A 21,732-nucleotide genomic window follows, 5' to 3' on the forward strand; every position below is an offset into this window, starting at 1 on the left:
GATGCGTTATGAGAAATTGCCAATACTCGTTAGGTACCACAAATAGATCAGTCAGGATGTGTACTACTATTGGAGATGAAATAAACTGAGCCACTTTAAAATTATTTCTGGCCAAGTTAAAATTATCTTATTTATGCCTAATTCACCTGGAACACAACACTGACTCTGAATAAAATTAATCTTTCCTATTTCAACTGCTAAAGATAACCGTTCTCTTGCTTTGTCCACCCTTAACCCAAACTTTCTAGGAAGTCTTCTTTACCTTAAGTCCTTTTTATATAGCTTCACTTCTTGTGTCATATACTAACACACATTTCCTCCAAGAATACTTTGGCTTCAACTACAACTTTTATGCTTACAACAAGCAGGTTTCTGTATCCCAGGTTCACCAATTTTCTGGACCTGAACTTAGAAAAGGTCATTTCTGGTATACCGTCTCCCTTCTACCTACACCTACACACACACACACACACACAGACACACAGACACACACAGCATTTCTGGTATACCGTCTCCCCTACACACAAAAACACACACGCACACAAAATGCACGCATGTGCTACAGTATTGTTTAGTTTTGATCATATAATTCTAAAGCTTTCTGTATATGTTAACAAGCTATACTTTCTAAATGTTTTTAATTCAATTTTCTTTAAATAACCAAGTGCTGAAACTTTACAAAAATGGTATTCATCTTAAAATGGTCGAGGTCTTCCTTTTTTTCCCTCAAAAGATCTAAGCATGGGTGGGTCTTTCGTAGACACACCTGTTTTTACCCCAAGTGACATGTGTCGATTCTCCCTCAAGTCAACTTTTTTTCAAACAGGGCCATCTATATTTAATTTGTGTGATTTTGTTAATTTTCAAAACATCTTGAGTAAATAAAGGGAGATATAAAATACTGTGGCTTGATTGCTGAATCTTAATTGCGAAATTTCTTCTTCTTTCGAAACTTCTTTCCTGCTGCATTCGCTGCTTTTTCAGCCATGATCTCTGAGTACTTCCTTCGGTTATATCTAAAAAGAAAAACCAAACTTTTAGGTTCTAAAGTATGACAACAGAAGTTAATGTAATAGGGGTGGTGATGAGGTGGCGTAACATCTAAATCTCAAAAAATTATTTGCATTTTCACTATCTTAGCATATTTGTACTAAATTCCACCATGTGGAGCCATATTTGGAGTTAGGGGACTGAGCAGTAAACCAGACAACCATAGCCCCCACCCTCACAGAGCCTGTAGTTTAGTGAGGGAAAAAAATGGCAACTATAAGAGAGGGCTTTTGAAAACTTTCAACCACTAGAGGACCATGTACCATATCCAGTTACCAGATGACATCAAATGCTTTAAAGACTTTTGTAGGACGAAAATGTAAAAACAGACTGATGCAGAAGCAGGTATGAGGCTCTAATTATCTTTAAGCTAGATATTAGAGAGATTTGCACTAACTCATTTTTGTTTTGTTCATGAAAATGTCAATGTGTAATGGGATATTTTATTTTAAAAGGAATCAACAAATATTTTTAAAGTTTCTTAATTTTAACTGCCATTATGGTAAATATTGATAAATGTAGTCCACAGATGTTCAAAAGAAGGGCTCACCAGTAGTTTGATTCGGAAAAATTAAGAATTCTTTAACTTTATAAAACTGTTCTGACCACTTTAACTGTGTTATATAAATCTGTTATTACTAAAGCTCAGGATTAGCTGACACTCTCTTTAAAACAAGCTATTTAAGCCTTTTACAATTTAACAGCTCACTCAATCCTACAAGAACCCAGCACAATTTACACATTCTAGCAAACCTAAGATTATACTGAAAATGAAACAAAACCAAATCAAATGTGTTCAAACTTAAGTGACAACAAAGTAACAGACTGCTGTCACATGGGATGTTACATATGAATCCAATGGTGACCACAAATCAAAAACCATAATAGATACATAAAAAATAAAGAGTAATCCAAACATAATACTAAAGAAAGCCATCAACCCCAAGGGAAGAGAGCAAGAGAAGGACAGAGAAAAACTACAAAAACAACCAGAAAACTATTAAAATGGCAGTAACTACAGACCTAACAGCAATTATTTTAAATGTAAAGAGACTAAATGCTCCAATCAAAAGACACAGGGGACTGACTGAATCAAAAACAAGACTCATCTATATGGTGCCTACAAGAGGTTCACTTTAAGCTTAAAGACACCTACAAACTGAAAGTGAAGGAGATATTCCATGCAAATGCAGTGGGGAAAAAAGCCAGTTAGCAATACTTTCATCAGGCAAAGCAGACTTTAAACAAGGACTATAGCAAGATACACAGAATGGCATTACATAATAAAGAGTTCAAATGAGGATATAACAACAGTAAATTTCTATGCATCCAACATAGAAGCATCTAAAAAAAAGCAAAAATTAACAGACATGAAGGGCGAAGCAGACAGTAATACAACAGTAGGGCACTTTAACGCCCCATTTACATCAACAGATGGGTCATCCAAACAGAAAATCAACCAGGAAACAATGGCTTTTGATGACACATTGGATGAGCCGGACTTAACAGATACGGAGAGAATGTTCAGATCAAAAACAACAGAATACATACACAATTTTTTCAAGTGCACATGGAACATTCTCCAGGACAGACCACATGCCAGCCCACAAAACAAGTCTCAATAAATTTAAGAAGACTGAAATTATACCAAGCATTTTTTCTAAAGAATGCTATGAAACAAAATATAAGGAAAAAAACCATAAATAAATGGAAGCTAAACAACATACTACTAAACAACCAAAGGGTCAATGAAGAAATCAAAAAGGAAAGCAAAAAAAAAAAATACATGAAGACAAATGAAAATGAAAATGGTCAATTCTGGGATGTAGCAAAAATGGATCTGAGAAATTTACAGTGATACAGGCCTACCTCAATAAACAAGAAAAACTTCAAACAATCTAGCCTTACACCTAAAGGAACTAGAAAAGAACAAAGTCCAAAGTTGGTAGAAGAATGGAAAAAGTGAGATTAAGGCAGAAATAAAATAGAGACTAAAAAACAAAAAAGCCAGGGATGCCTGGGTGGCTCAGTCAGTTAAGCTGCTGCCTTCGGCTCAGGTCATGATCCCAGGATCCTGGGATGGAGTCCCACATTAGTCTCCTTGCTTAACGGGGAGCCTGCTTCTCTTTCTGCCTCTGCCTGCCACGCTGCCTGTTTGTGCTCTCTCTCTCTCTCTGACAAATAAATAAATAAAATCTTAAACAAACATCAACAACAAAAACTCAAAAAAATTTTTAAAAAAGCCAGACTCATCAAGAAAAAAAGAACTCAAAATCAGAAATGAAGAATTAAAAGATGCCACAGGAATACAAAGATTTACAAGAGAATACTATGAAAAAGTATATGCCAACAAATTGGGACAACCTAGAAAAAAAAATGAGTTGCTAGAAATGGACAATCTTCTAAAACTAAATCAAGAAGAAATAGAAAACTTGAGATCTATTACTATTAACAAAACTGAATCAGTAATCAAAAGACTCCCAACAAAATTCAAGACCAGATGGATTCATAGCTGAATTCCACCAAACATTTAAAAGAGGAGTTAAGGGGCGCCTGGGTGGCTCAGTGGATTAAGCCGCTGCCTTCGGCTCAGGTCATGATCCCAGGGGCCTGGGATCAAGCCCCATATTGGGCTCTCTGCTCAGCAGGGAGCCTGCTTCCCTTCCTCTCTCTGCCTGCCTCTCTGCCTACTTGTGATCTCTGTCTGTCAAATAAATAAATAAAATCTTTAAAAAAAAATAAAAAAAAAAAAGAGGAGTTAATACCTATTCTTTTCAAACTATTCCAAAACAACAGAAAACGAAGGAAAACTTCCAAATTCATTTATGAGGCCAGCATTTCTCTAATACTGACGCCAAAGACACTACAAAAAAAAAAAAAACACCCTACAGGTCAATATGCCTGATGAATACAGGCGCAAAAATCCTCAATAAAATATCAGCAAACATGGGGCACCTGGGGCACCTAGGTGGCTCAGTGGGTTAAAGCCTCTGCCTTTCGCTCAGGTCATGATCCCACCCAGGCTCCTGGGATCCAGCCCCACATCAAGGTCTCTGCTCAGCAGGGAGCCTGCTTCCTTCTCTCTCTCTCTCTGCCGGCCATTCTATCTACTTGTGATCTCTGTCTGTCAAATAAATAAATAAAATCTTAAAAAAAAAAAAAAAAGAGTATCAGCAAACCAACAATACATTGAGAACATAATTTACCATGATCAACTGGGATTTAATCTACACATGCAAGAGCAGTAAAATATTTGCAAATCAATGTACATTGACAAGAAAAAGAATAAAACCCTATGATCATCTCAAAAAAAACCCAACCACAAATCAAAAAAACATTTGTTGGGGTGCCTGGGTGGCTCAGTTGGTTAAGCGTTGGACTCTTTGTCTCAGGTCATGATCATAGGGTAGTGAGATCAAGCCCTGTTTTGGGCTCCCTGCTGGGCATGAAGCTTGCTTAGGATTCTTTCTTTCTCTCCCTCTGCACCACCCCCTTTAAAGAAAAGTCAAAGTACAACATCCATTCATGATTTAAAAATTCTCAACAAAGTGGGTTTAGAGGAAACATACCTCAACACAGTAAAGGCTACATACGAAAAATAAACAACTAACGTCATAATGGTGAAAAACCAATAGCTTTCCCTCTAAGATTAGGAACAAAACGAGGATGTCCATTCTCACTGCTTTTACTCAATACAGTACCAGAAGTCCTAGATGCAGCAATTAAATAAGAAAAATAAAAGGCATCCAAATTGGGAAGGAAGAAGTAAGACTGTCACTATTTACAGATGACATGACACTACAATGAGAAAACCCGGAAGACCCTGCCAAAAACTATATCAGAATAAATGAATTCAGTTAAGCTGCAGGATAAAAAATTAATATACAGAAATGCTGTATTTCTATACACTAATAACAAAGTAGCAGAGAAGTTAAGAAAACAATCCATTTACAACTGTACCAGAAAAAAATAAAATACCTAGGAATAAATTTAACCAAGGAGACTGAAAGACCTGTACTCTGATAGCTCTAAGACACTGATGAAAAAAATTGAAGACAACACATACAAACGGAAAGATCTCAAGCTCATGGATTGGAAGAATTAATACTCTTAAAAAATGTCCATAGTACCTAATGCAATATAGAGATTCCATGCAATTCCTAACGAAATATCACAATATCATTTTTTTGTAGAGCTGGAACAAATAATCCTAAAATTTATATAAAACCATAAAAGACCTCACATAGCCAAAGCAATCTTAAGAAAGAATAACAAAGCTGGAAGTATCACAATCCCAGATTTCAAGATATACTACAAAGCTACAGTAATCAAAACAGTAAGGTACTGGTATAAAAACAGGTAAGTGGAACAGAAGAGAGCCCAGAAAGAAACACACGCTTATAAGGCCAATTTATCTATGACAATGGAGACAAGAATATACAATGGAGAAAAATAGTCTTTTTAACAAATGGTGCTGGGAAAACAGTATAGCTACATGCAAAGGAATGAAACTGGGCCACTTTCTTACACCATATGCAAATCAAAATGGATTAAAGACCTAAACGTGAGACCTAAAACAGTAAAACTCCTAAAAGAAAACATAGGCACCAATCTCTTGGGATGTTAAGTCTTAGCAAAATATTGATAGGTATGTCTCTCCAGGTAAGGGAAACAAAAGTAAAAATAAGTGGGACTACACTACTTGCAAAAAAGAGTTTTTGCAGAGCAAAGGAAACCAATAAAACAAAAAGGCAACCCACTGAATGGGAGAAGATATATGTGCAAATGATAATCTGATAAGGAGTTACTATCCAAAATATATAAGTAACTTACACAACTCACATCAAAAAAAAAACCCAAAAAAACCCCAAAAAACCCAAAAAACCCCAAACAGTCTGATTAAAAAATAGTCAGAGGGCCTGAGTATTTCCCCAGAGACATACAGAAAAGGGCAACACACACATGAAAAGATGTTCCACATCACTAATCACAAGGCAAATGCAAATCAAAATTACAGTGCGACATCACATCATACCAGTCAGAATGGCTGGTATCAAAAATACAAGTAGTAACAAATGTTGGCAAGGATTTGGAGAAAAGTTGGGAACTTTCATGTACTCTTTGTAGGAATGTAAATTGGTGTACCCACTGTTGAAAACAGTATGGAGGTTCCTCAAAAAATCAATAACAAAAATACCCTATGACTTAGTAATTCCACTACCTGGTATTTACCCAAATAAAACAAAAACACTAACTCAAAAAGATACATGCACTGCAGCATTATTTACAATAGCCAAGATTTAGAAACAACCCAAGTGTCCCATCGATAGATGAATGAATAAAGATGATGTGAGACAGACATATACAGACAGACAGACACACACACACACTGGAATATTACTGAGCCATATAAAAGAATGAAATCTTGCTATTCAGGGCAACATGGATGGACCTAGAGGATATTAAGTGAGGTAAGTCACACAGAGAAAAACAATATGATTTCACTTATAAATGGAATCTAAAAAAGCAGATGAACAAACAAAAAACAGACTCTTAAATAGTCAGAATGCCTAGTATCAAAAGTAGTAACAAGTGTTAGTGAGGATGTGGAGAAAAAGGAACCCTTATGCTTTTGTTGGTGGGAATATAATTTGGCACAACCACGATGGTTGTGCCAAAACAGTATGGAGATTCCTCAAAGATAGAGACCGAGAATAAACTGTGGTTGCCACAGGTGGGGGCTGGGTGAAAGAGATGAAGGGAATAAAGGGGTACCAACTTCCAGATATAAAATAAGTCATGGAGACGAAAAACACAGCATAGACAAGACCATCAATACTATTACAACAACACTGTGACAGATGGTGATTATGCTTGTAGTAGTGAGCATTTTATAATGTAGAGAATTGTCAAATCACATTGCATACCTGGAACTAATGAAACACTGTAAGTCAACTATACCTCAGCAAACAAAACCAAAAACCACATACAACACAGAAAATCACGTTTTCTCCTGTATATTACCCTTACTACTTCTGTTCCAAGGCATTCCTACTAATGAACATAGGACACATTAATATGTTTACTGAATTTCCCTATCCCAAAGTGTTTGTTCAGAGGCCAGAAACCTCTTAAAGAGAATGTTGTAGAAGGAATTAAAACATTCCAAGGAGGGCGCCTGGGTGGCTCAGTGGGATAAGCCGCTGCCTTCGGCTCGGGTCATGATCTCAGGGTCCTGGGATCGAGTCCCGCATCGGGCTCTCTGCTCAGCAGGGAGCCTGCTTCCCTCTCTCTCTCTGCCTGCCTCTCTGTCTACTTGTGATCTCTGTCTGTCAAATCAATAAATAAAAATCTTTAAAAAAAACAAAAAAAAACCCCCCAAAAAAAAACCATTCCAAGGAGATGGGCTAGTAGAGTGTTTCACATAGTCTGATACATAAATTTAGGTGACAGACAATATTCACTTTAAGCAATGTATTTATCTTCATGCACATTACAAAAACTGTAAACCAACAAACCCATTTACAGTAGGCAATATAAAGTTTCTTTTTAAAATAAAGCAGGCAGCGCACACATAATGCAAACATTGTGAAAATGATACTCAGTGACTGAAGTATGGGAACAATGAACTAAGAACACTACCTCTAATTCACAATTTTACCAGTTTCATTCTACGAAATTTCTAGTTTACACCCCCAACTTCCTCACATCATTATTTTTTAGTGAAAGCACTATCAGCACTGCTGTGATTTCTGAGACTACTATCCTCAAGATTATGGAATACAGGTCAATTTTTAACCAGAACATACGGTTAACACTTAGTAAACAAAGACTTACTCAGCTTGCACCATGCCTGTGTGGGGATGGAGAAAAAAACAGGCTTGAGACAGGAAAATAGGAGAGACTGACAGAATGAATGTGGACTGGAGGAGGAGGGGTCTAGGACTTGCTAATGGGTGATTAGTGATACTGTTTAGTCATGAGATACAGAGCACTGGGACAGGACTAGCTTGTACTGGAAGGGTGCAGCAGCTGGATATGTGGGTCTAGACTCAGGAGCAATCTGGATTAGACATACTGCATTTGGAAGCCAAGAGTATATAGATTATAATTAAAGCCCTGTAGGGGATGAGATTTCCAAGGAAAGAGTAATAAGTAAGGAAAGAAGACAGCTTATTTCTAAAAATTTTACCATTACCCATACTAATTATAAATAGCTTACATTTGTGTTAAATTTGTTTTCCATGCTGACAAAGTTTTTAAAACCTTTATAATCTTTTCACTTTTGCTATTAAACTAATCTTGAAGTTCCACAAGGGTTTCTATATGAAGATGCTTTTAAATCTCCTGTAATATATACATAGCTGCTTCAAGGACATTTAAACATATTCCCAAATGCTCCCATCTTAAAAAAAAAAAAAAAATCCTCTAACTCCACAGCCACTACTAGCCTTGCCCCTCTCCCTCTTCTCAAACTTCATTTTTTTTTTTTTTTTTTAAAGATTTTATTTGTTAATTTCACAGACATCACAAGTAGGCAGAGAGGCGGACAGAGAGGGAGGAAGGGAAGCAGGCTCCCTGCCAAGCAGAGAGCCCAACACGGGGCTCGATCCCAGGACCCTGGGATCATGACCTGAGCCAAAGGCAGAGGCTTTAACCCACTGAGCAACCCAGGCACCTCTCTTCTCAAACTTCAAAGAATTGTCTCCATTTCTTCATTTTCAACTAACTCTCCAATCCTCTCTAGTCTGGTTTCCTCCTCGTCGCTCCCTTAAAACTCGGGCAAGAATGTTTTGCCCTCCATGTATATCCAAAGAAGTTTTAGTTTTCTTTTTTTAAATTTAATTTTATTTAAATTCAATTAATTAACATAGTATGTATAACTAGTTTCAGAGGTAGAGCTTAGTGATTCGTCAGTTGTATGTAATACCCAGTACTCATTACGTCACCTGCCCTCCTTAATGACCATCACCCAGTCTGATCTCTCAGCAGCATTTATTCCTGTTAATTACCCCCTCTAGTTTCTTTGTATCTGCTCAAAACATTCTCCTTCCTTGACTTGTTATACTAGCCATCCCGGTTTTCTTAATAGCCTCTTAGCCACTCTTTCCTAGTCTCCTTTGCAGGCTCATTCTCCTCTAGTCAGTCAAATGTTTTCAAGCTTCCATCTAAAGCAGTGGTTCTAAATTGAGAATGCTTATGCCCCTCAGGGGATATCTAGAAATGTCAGCAGTCATTTTTTTTTTTTTAAAGATTTAATTTATTTATTTGACAGAGAGACAGAGCACAAGCAGGCAGAGCAGCAGGCAGAGGGAGAGGGAGAAGCAGACTTCCTGCTGAGCAGAGAGCCTGATGCGGGGCTCAATCCCAGGACCCTGAGATCATGACCTGAGCCAAAGGTAACTGACTGAGGCACCCAGGCGCCCCTCGGCAGTCATTTTTGTCACAAATTGGGAATGGGGTGCTACTGGCACCTAGTGGATAGAGGACAGTTCTCCCTAATAAAGAATTATCCCATCCAAAATGTAAATAGTGCTGTTGAGACACTGTGCTAAAGTCATTTAAAAATTACCTGAAGATTTAAAGTTTATGTATATTCTAAAGGAAAACATACATAATACAAAGTAAGACATAAATTCCTTTACCTTCTGAACTCAGAATCAGCCAGCAATTCTTCCACAATAGTTCTCTTCCGTTGTTTTTTGGGAATTCGTGAATGGTAGAAGTCAGCAGGATTGTCAACAATGGTTCCAATCTATGAGCGATTGATAGAAATGAGTCATGCAATACTTGAATGCTAAGTTGCTTTCATATTTCGGGGTAGCTCTAACAAAGTATATTTATAGCAAAGAACGAAAAACCCAACTTAAATGATACCAACATAAAGTTAGTTTTGCCATTTTTTAAAACAAAAATAAGTCACCTCTTCAACTGGCACTGGCTCCTACAATGACATTTCATTAGAATTTATAGTAAAGCCAAAAATCCTCTTATATAATTTAGTGCTAGGCAGGACAGTAAATTCTTGATGAATAGTGTAACTAGAAAAGTGGGACAGAGAATATCAATTCTTTTTTTAGTTTCCCAATTTAATAAAATTGATACATAAACTCTACTCCACACCTATTTGATCTCCTAGGTGAGAACTTTCTTTCTTAGAACTTTCTTAGGAACCACTCTGCATTTGTTCAAGCATTCGGTGTCCACCATGTGCCAGGTCCACCATGTGCCAAGTACTGTGCTAAGTGTTTGGGAAATAAAGAGTATCTGGTCCCTGCCAGCAAGGAGCCCATAGTCTTAAGAAAAATCCACAGACAAGTAACTAAAAGATTAAGGTGTAAAATAATTATTATGCTGAGCAAAACACTATAGATGCCCTAAAAAAAAAAAAAAAGTGACCAAATCTACGTAAGGGAGGTCAAGGTTCCCTCCAAGTGTGTTGGAGCATAAGAGGGCAATGTGACAGAAGAGCTGGGGAGCTGGTCTGAGTGCAGACTGTTCAGACTCTACCCTATGGGTCATAAAGAATCACTGAAGGTATTATTGAGTGTTACCTGTGATATCACTGAGCAGAGGTGTATCATGAACAGACTGCCTTTTAAAAAAAAACAACAGGTAACTGGCTACAATGTGGACGATGGACTAGAAGACGAGGAGACCTGGAGGTGAATGACTATTAGAGTAATTAAGTAAGTGAGAAGAAGGAACAGAATGAAGCTGACAGCCACAAGAGGGGGAATCAACAGAATTTTTCATCTGGAAACACTTTGGAAACCAACTTTTAACTTATTTTCAGCATTTGCCTGGGGATGCCCCCCTATCTGGAGAAGAGTATGGTGCAAATGATTCCCTATTTCCTCTTCCATCATGTAAGGATTCTTGCTGTTAGGCTAATACTATTCATATATGGTGTACCCAACTTAGGTTCCAAAACTTTTAGAGGTATGACCTGGAAACTTAGTTACCATCTGCAACACCTTCCCTCTATATGGAACGCCATTACAAGCTGGTGGCCAAAAGGTTGTCTGAATTGGGTTTTGCTCATTATTATATAGCCCAAGCAGATGTGCACTATAAATATTCACCTATGTTAAGAGTAAACACAAAGAACACTACAGTGCTTTCCAAACTAAAATCTACAGAACATCACTGCCATTATTGTTTATTCATACCTGGAAGTACTTGGGGAAGCCATCCCTATCATTTTTCTTATAAAATCTTTTTGGGTCCATGCTAGCTCTCATCTTCAGTGCTTTGAGATCATTTTTTAACTCATCTGTCAATTCTGGAGCTTTCATACCAAACCAACCATCACCTGCTGTTTTCTGTCGTTCTTTCTGAAATTCAGATTTTAAAAATAATTAAACAGAATTCTAACGTTAATAAGCAATGTATAAACTATACCTCATTCCCTTCAAAATTAATATATACAAAAACCTTCAAGAATTAAAAACAAATGAGGTTACTTAACAGAATGTATTAGTCCCCAGATTCACCTTTTTCTATTATTTATTTTTTAAAATATTTTGTTTATTTATTTGACAGACAGAGATCACAAGTAAGCAGAGAGGCAGGCAGAGAGAAAGAAGGGGAAGCAGATTCCCCGCTGAGCAGAGAGCCCGATGTGGGGCTCGATACCAGGACCCTGGGATCATGACCTAAGCCGAAGACAGAGGCTTTAACCAACTGAGCCACCCAGGTGCCCCCGGATTCACTTTCACAAAAGAAATTATACCACAGTGTTTTCTTTGGTAAATTAGGCATAGTATTATCAGTTTCATAAATGAGAGCTCCTTAAAATTTTTTTTTAAATCTTAGTAACCTGCAGGGGCAAGTTACGTAGTGACTTGCAGGGGCGCCTGGGTGGCTCAGCCAGTTAAGCTCCCTCAGCTTGTGCTCTATCCCTCTCAAGTAAAATAAATAAAATCTTAAAAAAAAAAAGCAAAAAACTGCTGACTTCCTGGGAGAACAATATACAGCTTCAATTTTTATTGGGCAATATAGCCTACACAAGAGATAATGTATAAAAAAATTTTCACTTCTGGAGCTTATATGTAAATATTAATAATTTTATTCAGTCACCAAGGTGACTCAAAGTCACGCCAACAAGTCCAGAAATCTGTATTATTTCTAAAATTTAAAAAAAAGTTCTATTTTTTGGGAAACTCCTAGCAAGTTAGTTACTTACTTTTAAATCATTCACACATTATGGAGTGTCAATCATGTGCCAGCATGCTCCATATTAGTGATGATACATTACTGGGGCACCACCTTCAAATTTCCCTCAAACTCTCTTGATAACTTCTTTACAATTATTATTTGAAATGGCAGACGGAACCAACTCCCAACCTAAAAAAAAAAAAGGAGGTTTCCTGCCCTCTCACTAGGCAGACTATAGACACCCAGGTTTTTAGGTGGCTACATTAAGCTCCCTACAAAGGCCTGAAACAGAGCTCTTAGCTCTTGGTGAAGAGTACTATAAGCCAAGTGTGGACAAGGACCTTATATGCTTGCTGTCACTTGTTTTTAAGAATGGGGGGGGGGGGAGCTGTCCTCTATGTGCACCACTTGGTGCACTTTATGAAAATCTATATAAAACATGTTATGGGGGCACCTGGGTCGCTCACTTTGTTAAGCATCTGCCTTCGGCTCAGGTCATGATCCCAGGGTCCTGGGACCAAGCCCCACATCAGGTTTCCTGCTCTGCAGGAAGCCTGCTTCTCCCTCTCCCAGTCCCCCCGTTTGTGTTCCCTCTCTTGCTCACTCTGTCTCTCAAATAAATAAATAAAATCTTTAAAAAAAAAAAAAAGTGTTTATGGAATTTCATTTTCTGGGTCCTTAAATTTGTGATATCTTTCTTTACAAATTTTTTTTTTTTTTAAGATTTTATTTATTTATTTGACAGAGAGAGAGAGAGATCACAAGCAGGCAGAGAGGCAGGCAGAGAGAGAGATCTCTGCTGAGCAGAGAGCCCGATGCGGGCCTCGATCCCAGGACCCTGAGATCATGACCTGAGCTGAAGGCAGAGGCTTTAACCCACTGAGCCACCCAGGCGCCCACAAATATGTATTTTTTTAAGAATTTATTTTTACTATTTTTAAAAAATTTTATTTTTTAAAGTAATCTCTATACCCAACATGGGGCTAGAACTCAAAACCCTAAGATCAAGAGTCACATGCTTTACCAAATGAGCTAATCAGGTGCCCTGAAAATACATATTTTTAAATTACACAACTATGTTGTATAAACTGAATGTATGCAGTCAAATGCACCTCAATAATCTAAATAATGAGTGTCACTATACTTACTCTGCGTTTTTTCTGAAGTTGATGCTTTGATTCACTGTATGGTGGGACACAGTAGTTTTTTTCAAAATCAGGAGTAATAATGGCTTTCTGCAAAAGCTGTAAAAATATTAAAGTGGTTTTTAAAATAATATCAGAATATCATAATTTTTTCCAACATTTTTTGTCTTATAAGAGAAGTATCTCCCACACTGAAGACTACTCCAAATATATTAACCCTCTTTATGCACAACCATACCACCGCGAAGTTGTTTTGGCCCTTAAGTTTGTAAATTATATTATAATAAAAATGCTTTAGAAGGCAAACTGAGGGATTATTTTAGGAAACTTCATTCATCTTACGTTTCTTTTTCTAAACCGAATCAGCATGTATCAGATATACATTAATGTGTCTAACCTGTGTTTATTGGCTTACAACCAGCCAAACAACTGGAAAATAAAGTCAACAGGAACAAATACCATAATGGCTCTTGAAATCTCTGAAAACAAACAACCCTAACTAGTCTTTAATAAGTTCTTTTGATGTTGGTAAAACAGCTTCTGATCTGAGAAGACTCTATTACTAATATATACAATGAAATAGATTTGATTAAACTTATACATCTATCCAGGTAAATCTGCTTTTTGCAATTCAACAGTCTTAGATTTTCTTTCAATATCAATTCATACACAGATCAACTTCATTCTTTTTAATAGCTGTTATGCACTAACATTCTTCTTCTAACATTTAGTTTTAAGTCTCCAAACCTTTATCTGTTGAACACTGTAAACATAATCTCTGCACACTTTTGATTATTTTCTGTAAAATTCCAAAAATCCATCAGTTAAAAATGAAAAAGAACCCCCAAAAGTATAGGCATCTTCTACAGAACACTTACATGTAGCTAATAAATACACAAAAAGATGATCAACAACAAATGAAAACAGCCACGAGGCACCAATAACAACAAACAAAAATGTAATACCCAGTGCTGGTTGCAATGTAAAGAAAAAGAGCACGGATTAACTGTGGTAGGACTTAACATTACTTGAATGCAAGGCAATTTAGCAGTACCTGTCAAACCTGAAGTGATTATTTTGGAATTTTAGAGAAATAATCACAAGTGTGCAGAGAAAGTGGTGGAGAGGACAGAGCTGAAGGAACAGAAGCACCTTGAATGTTCTGAGGGACTTAAACAGGAGAATATCATAGTCAGGTTTGTGTTTCGTTTCATTTTGAAGTAGCATCGACCCCCAACCTGGGGCTCTAACTCACAACCTAGAGATCAGGAGTCACATGCTCTTCGGACTGAGCCAGCCAGGTACCTTTTTTGTTTTTAAAAATAGAAATCTATCAAAAATATAGAGGATGGCTTGGAGAAAAGAGTAAGGAGGTTACCGCAGAATTCTAGATGAGAAATAAAGCCCGGCACTAGCCAGTGACAGTAGGGTGAAAAGGAGGGAACTAAATAGAGTATGTAAGCAGCAGCATCTGCTTGATTCAGCTTTGATCAGCCTCTACCGGAAAGGTAGGTCAGTGATGGACTGCAAAAGGAAAAGAGTTTGGCATCGTTAACCAGCTCTGAGAATACTAAAGAAGTAGCTGGTTCAGGCAAGGAAGTGAACGAGGGCAATTAGGGAGGTCAAGTGGCTGAGCACATCTCAATAAACAGTCAACAGGCACAAGAGGATTTGAAGACCTGGAGGGACAGTAAGGCTAGAGAATACAGATTTGGGGAAGTCATGCCATGTAACTTAAGCTGAGGGTTTGGTTACTACCCTGTAATTATTACTACCCTGTAATTCCCTTCTGAAATTATATGTACAATTTTATGCATATGTGCACATGTATATTTTTCCTGGTGGGGGGGGAAGTAGCACCCACATTTTTCAGATTCTCAACAGCATCCAGAACTGTTATGAACTAAAAATGCAGCAAGAAAAGAGAAGAAAACACATCCCCTAAGATAACTGGTAGGTGCAAGAGGAATGCTGACCCTGTATTGATTATTTTTCAAGTGTTATCTTTTATAGCTAGGACTTTGAGGGGAAAAGAGGAGCACAGCAGGCTAACATGGTTTCACTGCAGGAAAATTAGTCTCTTACCAAGAACTAATTATGTCTAGAAGTGATTGGTTAGTTCTATGAAAACCCAACAGGACACTGTATGTAACTTACCTCATTTTTCTTTTTCTCCTTGATCTGTGTTAGGGTTCTCTTCTTCGACTGTAGTTTGTCCGCATTGAAATTAATATACAAACCACCCAACTGCTTGATACTCATACCAGGGTCTATGCTGCTGCTTGTCAACTTCAGACTGAAAGAGAATGATCACTTAAAGATCAAGTAATCACATCAAAATGGAAGCAAGTAAGACTGTTCTTTTTTAAAAATCACTTTTATCTTCTACCCTTTTACTGCCAATGACAAAAAAAAAAAAAAGGAAATTTTATTTTTACAATGGAGTTTCTGAAAACCTGAAACACGTTTTAAATCTAATAAAATCATTTAGAAGAAAATTCCAGGATAAATAATGAGTAAGTTTTTTGGGAACATATCAAAATTTATTCCTCAGATTAACTTAAAGAGGATTAAGACTATATGTCAGTAGACTTCATAAAGAAAAGAACTGCAGAGAAGAGATACATCTGGCAATTCAGCTCAACTTCATATACAGGTGGTGAGTCAACAAACATACATAACCTCTATCTCTAAAACCAATGAGAAATACAGGTTCTGAACTTCCCGGTTATCCAAGCTTAGAATGGTTTTCTGGATGAATAAGGGTACTTGGTAGTGCTTCTAAATCAGTGAGTTTTAAACAGCAGCGAACATCTCTATTTCTCACTGGAGATTTTAAAAAATACAGAAGTCATACCCCACATCTACCAAACCAGTTGGGTCTGGGCTCCTATTATATTTATATAGTAAGAATTTCTACTTTTATATTACTGGAAGGTCCTTTTAATAAGCAAATATAGTTACTTTCTTCCCTAATTATTTAAACTGAGCAGTTGAAGGTTTTGATCAGTCTCTACTGGAAAGTGAAATCATTCTACTGCAGTGGTTTAGCAGTGATTCTCAACCCTAAAAATACATTAGAATTATCCTGGGGAACAGTGTGCCTTTTAAAAAATAAGTATGCTTGAGGCTGGCCTCAGAGATTTATTTCATTGGCTTAGAGTGAAAACTGCTCATCTGTTAATGTATAGACTCTTGCCAACGTATTTCCACTAGATACAGGGCCACCAGAGCCCTGTGCCTAAGAAAAACAAATTGAAAACAGAAAAAAAGAAACTAAAGAAATAGTCCCAAAGTCAGTATTTTTTAATGGGTGCTAGACAGGATTATAGGATTATTTTTCTCCACCTTTTCCCTATTTTTCAACTCTACAATTAGCATAGAGAAAAGATAAAAGTTCCTTTCCTTCCTTTTTATGTTGCCCTTAACAATCATGCAGGAAAATCTTAACAGATGATTTTGAATAGATCACTGGTGGGAGAAATATGACCAACAAAGGCACCCACAGACTACAGATATGCTGGATAAAAGAGTTCTTCCATAAAGAACGTGAGGCAGTAGTTTTCTCAATTTCCATGTTTTCTTTTTTTTTTTTTTTTTAAAGATTTTATTTATTTGACAGAGAGAGATCACAAGTAGGCAGAGGGGCAGGGAGAGAGAGAGAGGAGAAAGCAGGCCCCCTGCTGAGCAGAGAGCCCTATACGAGGCTTGATCCCAGGACCCTGAGATCATGACCTGAGCTGAAGGCAGAGGCTTAACCCACGGAGCCACCCAGGCGCCCCAATTTCCATGTTCTCTAATATTTTATATTTTTATGGTAATCAGCCACTTGAAATATGTGTCAAAAACTTACTTTTAAAAAGAAAGGCAAAACTTACAGTTTAGACTTTGTGCTATTTAGTAAGTCGTCTTCATCACTAAACTCACTATCTTTGTTTGTGTCATGGTCTGATGGTTCTTCACTTTTTTCATCCTCTTCCTCCTCTTTTTTTTCCTCAGTGGCAACTTCACTTGCCTTGTCTCCCTCATCCAAGTAAAAATGTTTATCAGTACTCAATCCAGGAGTTTTGTCAATTACAAACAATGCATGGTCACATGACATATTTTCTGATTCTCCATTTAAAGACTCCTTTTGACCATTATTTTCGACAAAACACACAGTGTCCTCTTCATTCTCACTATTTTCAGACTGCTGGCTTTCGTCACTGCTGAGAACTAATAAAACAGAATCATCTTTGTCCAGCGATGTGTGGAGCTCAGACTTGAATAGTCTGTTTTCACACTCAGAATCTACGTCCCTTCCTTCATTCCTATCTTCGCTGATACCTGTAACGGTGCACTCTTCTTCATCTCTACCACCATCACCAAATTCTGTTAAGTCACTTGTTTTTATGGTGCTCTTTCTCTCTTCATTCCATCTGTCCACTTCTACCACTGCAAATGTTTGAGCTAATGATTTTATTATAGACTCACAGTTCAGACTTGAGGGCTCTGACGTGGTCTTATTATTTCGGGGGGTTGAATGCCTTTGAGAAACTAACAGCTGAATGCCAGTGCCCTGAGGTTCAGAAAGGCTGTCCAACTGAGAATTTTTCTTACTTACTTCTTTTTCCTCATCTACTATTCCCTTGGCTTCTTCATCTAAATTCTTACAATCCTGCTTTGTGATTTCTTTGAGAGGTGCAACATTGGCCTTTTCCTTCTCTCTTATATTAAAACATTGGCGTTTTTGCACTGTTCGTTTTTTTTCTGAATTTCTGCAGAAGGAATCATCATCGAACTCTTTACACATTTCATTTTTACATAAATTTGGCTTATTTATCTGAGTAAGAGATCTTGCTAGTAAACAAGGTGTTTGTCTGGTATCTGAATCCTCTGAATTCATAGGCGTATTTATGATTTGCTTTTCATTTTCTGGTACAGTATCAGTACCTTTCTCCTCAGTTTGTGTGTGTATTTTCTTCTGCATACTTCTCGTTCTCATAGTTGCAACTCCAGAAAATGAAGAAATGTCTGAGTATGATGCCTCATCATCAGAAATAGTTTCTTCATATAATTCTTGGCTTGGGTCTCTTACAGATTTAGCCTTACTTCGTCTGGTATTTGTAGTTATTGCAGGCGGCACAATTCTAGAAATACCTGAAGCATGTGATTCAGCTTCAGAGTCACCATCATCTTCTTCAATATGAGACTGATTTACTGGAGTTATTTTAAGCCTTTTTCGAACACTGGACACTGGGGTACATGCAACTAAGATCTGTCGCCTCCTAGTTACTCTTAAAATGGGATCCTGGCACTCATACACAGAAGAACAATTGGACTCTGCTTCAGAGGTCTCTCCATCAACAGATGGCTTGTTCATTTCAGATAATGAGACTGTAGTTCCACTCTTTCTCTCTCTGGTTTTAGGAGTTCTAGAGACTGGACTTTGTTTCCTAGTGGTTTGTGATTCAGTAGTAGTTGGGTCAACAGGTAGACATTCCTTTCTGCTTTTTGGATGTGCATGAATTCTTTTAGCAGAATTCTGTAAGCCAGAATAAATATACTGTGATTTAGGTAGGACTGAGCCAGAATAAATATACTGTGATTTAGGTATGACTGAAACTAAGGCACTCTTCTCATGAACACATTTTAAGAGGGTGCTAAAAAACTCACCAGAACCCATTTAAAAGGAAAAAAACAAAACTTAAACACTAAATACTGGATCTAACACTACATTTTCAAGTCCCTGCCTCACAACCACCCAGTACTCATGATTTTTAACAATAAAAACAAAAAAGATACGGATCTGACTGTGCATTTGCAGGACCCTGCCTCACTAGCCACGCCCAAGACACAGATATAATTTTAGGGAGCAAAACAACTAATAGAAAAGAAAATTTTCTGCACGAAAGTATCACTTACCAAATACGCTAGGTGGACCTACATTCTGATATGCAGTCAGGGGAAGAGATAAGAAAGGAAGTATTAACTCTCAGCACAGATGTGCTTAGGAACACACACACCAACGGAATCAGTCGCTGCCCTTACCTTTACATACATAAATGAATTAACGTTTTATTCCCTGTCGCAGAATCAGAGCCAACGGGCGGCTATAGCCATCGATAGCCACCAGGGGGCGTCACTGCAGCCTTCCTCGCTCCAGAATAAAGTGCTGTGGGGCCATACCAGCTCCCCACGTGACAACGGTAACCTTCTCTCCAATCCTGCTAATTATAATTAGACTCACACTTGGTAGCCGAAATTAAACCTCCTTCGTACGGTTTTAACAGGTTAGAAGGCCTCAGCTGTGCACCTGCCATTACAAAGGAGAACTACCCAGAGCGGACTGTCTCTCTCTCTCTTTTTTTTTTTTTTTTTTTTAAGATTTTATTTATTTGACAGCACAAGTAGGCAGAGAGGCGGGGGGTGGGGGAGGGGGAAAGCAGGCTCTCTGCCGAGCAGAGAGCCCGATGAGGATCTCGGTATCAGGACCCCGGGATCATGACCCAAGCCGAAGGAAGAGGCTTTAACCCACTGAGTCCCCCAGGCGCCCTCAGGGTAAGGACTGTCTTAAACAACCGTAGCGATGACCGAAGAGGAAGCTACGGGGTTAGCACAGGTCTGACACGGCAGCGCGCGCGACAAGTTCGGGCCCTTCCCGCCGCCCTACCACCCTAAATAAGGGCCGCTCTGTGAAGAAGCAGCGGCAGAAATGAGGCCGCCCTGCGATCTCCTACCTTCTGCTGGGAGTTTTTAGCCAACGTGGCTTGGACCGTGGCCTGAGACCTCCCGGACCTGGTCACCACCATCCTCCCGGCTCGCGGTAACTCCCGCCTGCCTCTGTTCCGGCGCCCCGGAAATGCGTCAAAGAAGCGTCTCGCTCGCATTTCCAGCGAGGATCCCGGAACTAACGAGAATCTCGTTCCGGCCTCCGGCCTTTGGGATTCCCAAGGCCACGGTTTCTAGCCTTCACTCTAGTGTGGTGGAAAGTCAGATGCATGGGCTCTGGCAGGGAGAGTCGTAAGGGCGGCGGACCCGCAGTGATGGAGGGCCCTCGTCCCAGTTTCACACAAACCAATTGGAAAATAGCATCTTCTTTCCAACTTTAACCATCCTCTTATATATTTGGTCTTAATGTAGTCATGGGTGTGACTGAAGGAGGAGTTTGCATTACTTATAACACTTTTTTTTTTTTTGGTAACGACGTACTCTTGTCTTATTCGTGAAATTAAATTTTTTTTTGTTAATAAACTCGAAAGACTCAGTTTGGGTAAAGATGTATTTGTTAAACGTTACAGAAACTCAGAGACTAGGAAGCTATCTAATTTAAAGGTGAGATGGTTACGGATCAGAAATAAGCGGAAAAGAAATGTTAAATTTTAAAGGAGAGCGATACATTTTTGTTGTTGTTGTTCTTTTTGCAGTGAAGAGAATGACCAGAATCATGAGAAGATGTTTGGTATTCTTTTAGGATGAAGTATGGCGAATTAGAATATATTTTAGGGGAATGGAAAGGGATATTGTCGGAGGTGAGAAAGGATGAGTTCTTCACCAAATCTATATAACAGAAAACCAATTTTTTTTTCCTTATCATCACGAAACAGATTTTTCATTGGGCACATGGCCATCCAACTAAATAGGTCCTTTCATAGTTTCCCTTGCAGCCAAATGGAGCTGACTAAATTTTGGCCAGTTAGTATAAATTGTTGTGTAGCTCTTTAGGGACATAGGAAAAGAGGAGCTCCTCCTTGCTTGCTTGCTTGCTTTCTTTCTTTCTTTCTTTCTTTTTTTTTAAAGGTTTTATTTATTTATTTAACAGACAGAAATCACAAGTAGGCAGAGAGGCAGGCAGAGAGAGAAGGGGAAGCAGGCTCCCTGCTGAGCAGAGAGCCCGATGCGGGACTCGATCCCAGGACCCCGAGATCATGACCTGAGCCTAAGGCAGAGGCTTAACCCACTGAGCCACCCAGGCGTCCCTCTTTCTTTCTTTCTTTCTTTAAAGATTTATTTATTTGACAGAGATCAGAAGTAGGCAGAGAGGCAGGCAGAGAGAGAGGAGGAGGCAGGCTCCCTGCGGAGCAGAGAGCCGGATGCAGGAGTCCATCCCAGTATCCCGAGATCTGACCTGAGCGGAAGGCAGAGGCTTAACCCACGGAGCCACACAGGCGCCCCTCCCTACTTTCTTTAACTTCATTTTTTTCCTTGGAAAGCTGTATTCTCAGGTTACAAGCAGCAAATTTGTGCAATGAAGAGAAGGGCCACACTTTAAGGATGGCAGAGCAGTGAGAAAGAAAACATGAGTCCCTAACAACTGATGGAGCTGACCTATCCTCAACAGCCCACTTCTGGATCTGTTTCACCTTAAACACCTGTTTCCCCCCACTCCAAGTTTTTA

General features: G+C 38.5%; 1 protein-coding gene across 1 annotated transcript; it reads right to left on the reverse strand.

Annotated features, from left to right (window-relative positions):
* Positions 1-552: 552 nt before the first annotated feature.
* Positions 553-20,155, reverse strand: DNTTIP2 (deoxynucleotidyltransferase terminal interacting protein 2). The gene is made up of 7 exons (XM_032867167.1): positions 20,075-20,155; positions 17,234-18,879; positions 15,513-15,651; positions 13,359-13,454; positions 11,223-11,387; positions 9,696-9,805; positions 553-1,016 (listed from the first exon to the last, which is right to left on the reverse strand). The coding sequence occupies exons 1-7, from the start codon at positions 20,144-20,146 to the stop codon at positions 923-925; spliced, it is 2,322 nt and encodes a 773-aa protein (XP_032723058.1). The 5' UTR covers positions 20,147-20,155; the 3' UTR covers positions 553-922.
* Between the last annotated feature and the right edge of the window lie 1,577 nt (positions 20,156-21,732).

Source organism: Lontra canadensis, unplaced genomic scaffold (genome assembly GCF_010015895.1).
Source record: "Lontra canadensis isolate GAN:19392208 unplaced genomic scaffold, GSC_riverotter_1.0 scaffold33, whole genome shotgun sequence".
Classification (NCBI taxonomy): domain Eukaryota; kingdom Metazoa; phylum Chordata; class Mammalia; order Carnivora; family Mustelidae; genus Lontra; species Lontra canadensis.

Coding starts and splice junctions, on each gene's coding strand:
- DNTTIP2 (XM_032867167.1), bottom strand. CDS start 20,146: ATGGTGGTGACCAGGTCCGGGAGGTCTCAGGCCACGGTCCAAGCCACG. Junction 13,455..15,512: donor AGGAGAAAAAGAAAAATGAG/GTAAGTTACATA, acceptor ATATTTTTACAG/CTTTTGCAGAAAGCCATTAT. Junction 11,388..13,358: donor AACTTCAGAAAAAACGCAGA/GTAAGTATAGTG, acceptor TCTGAATTTCAG/AAAGAACGACAGAAAACAGC.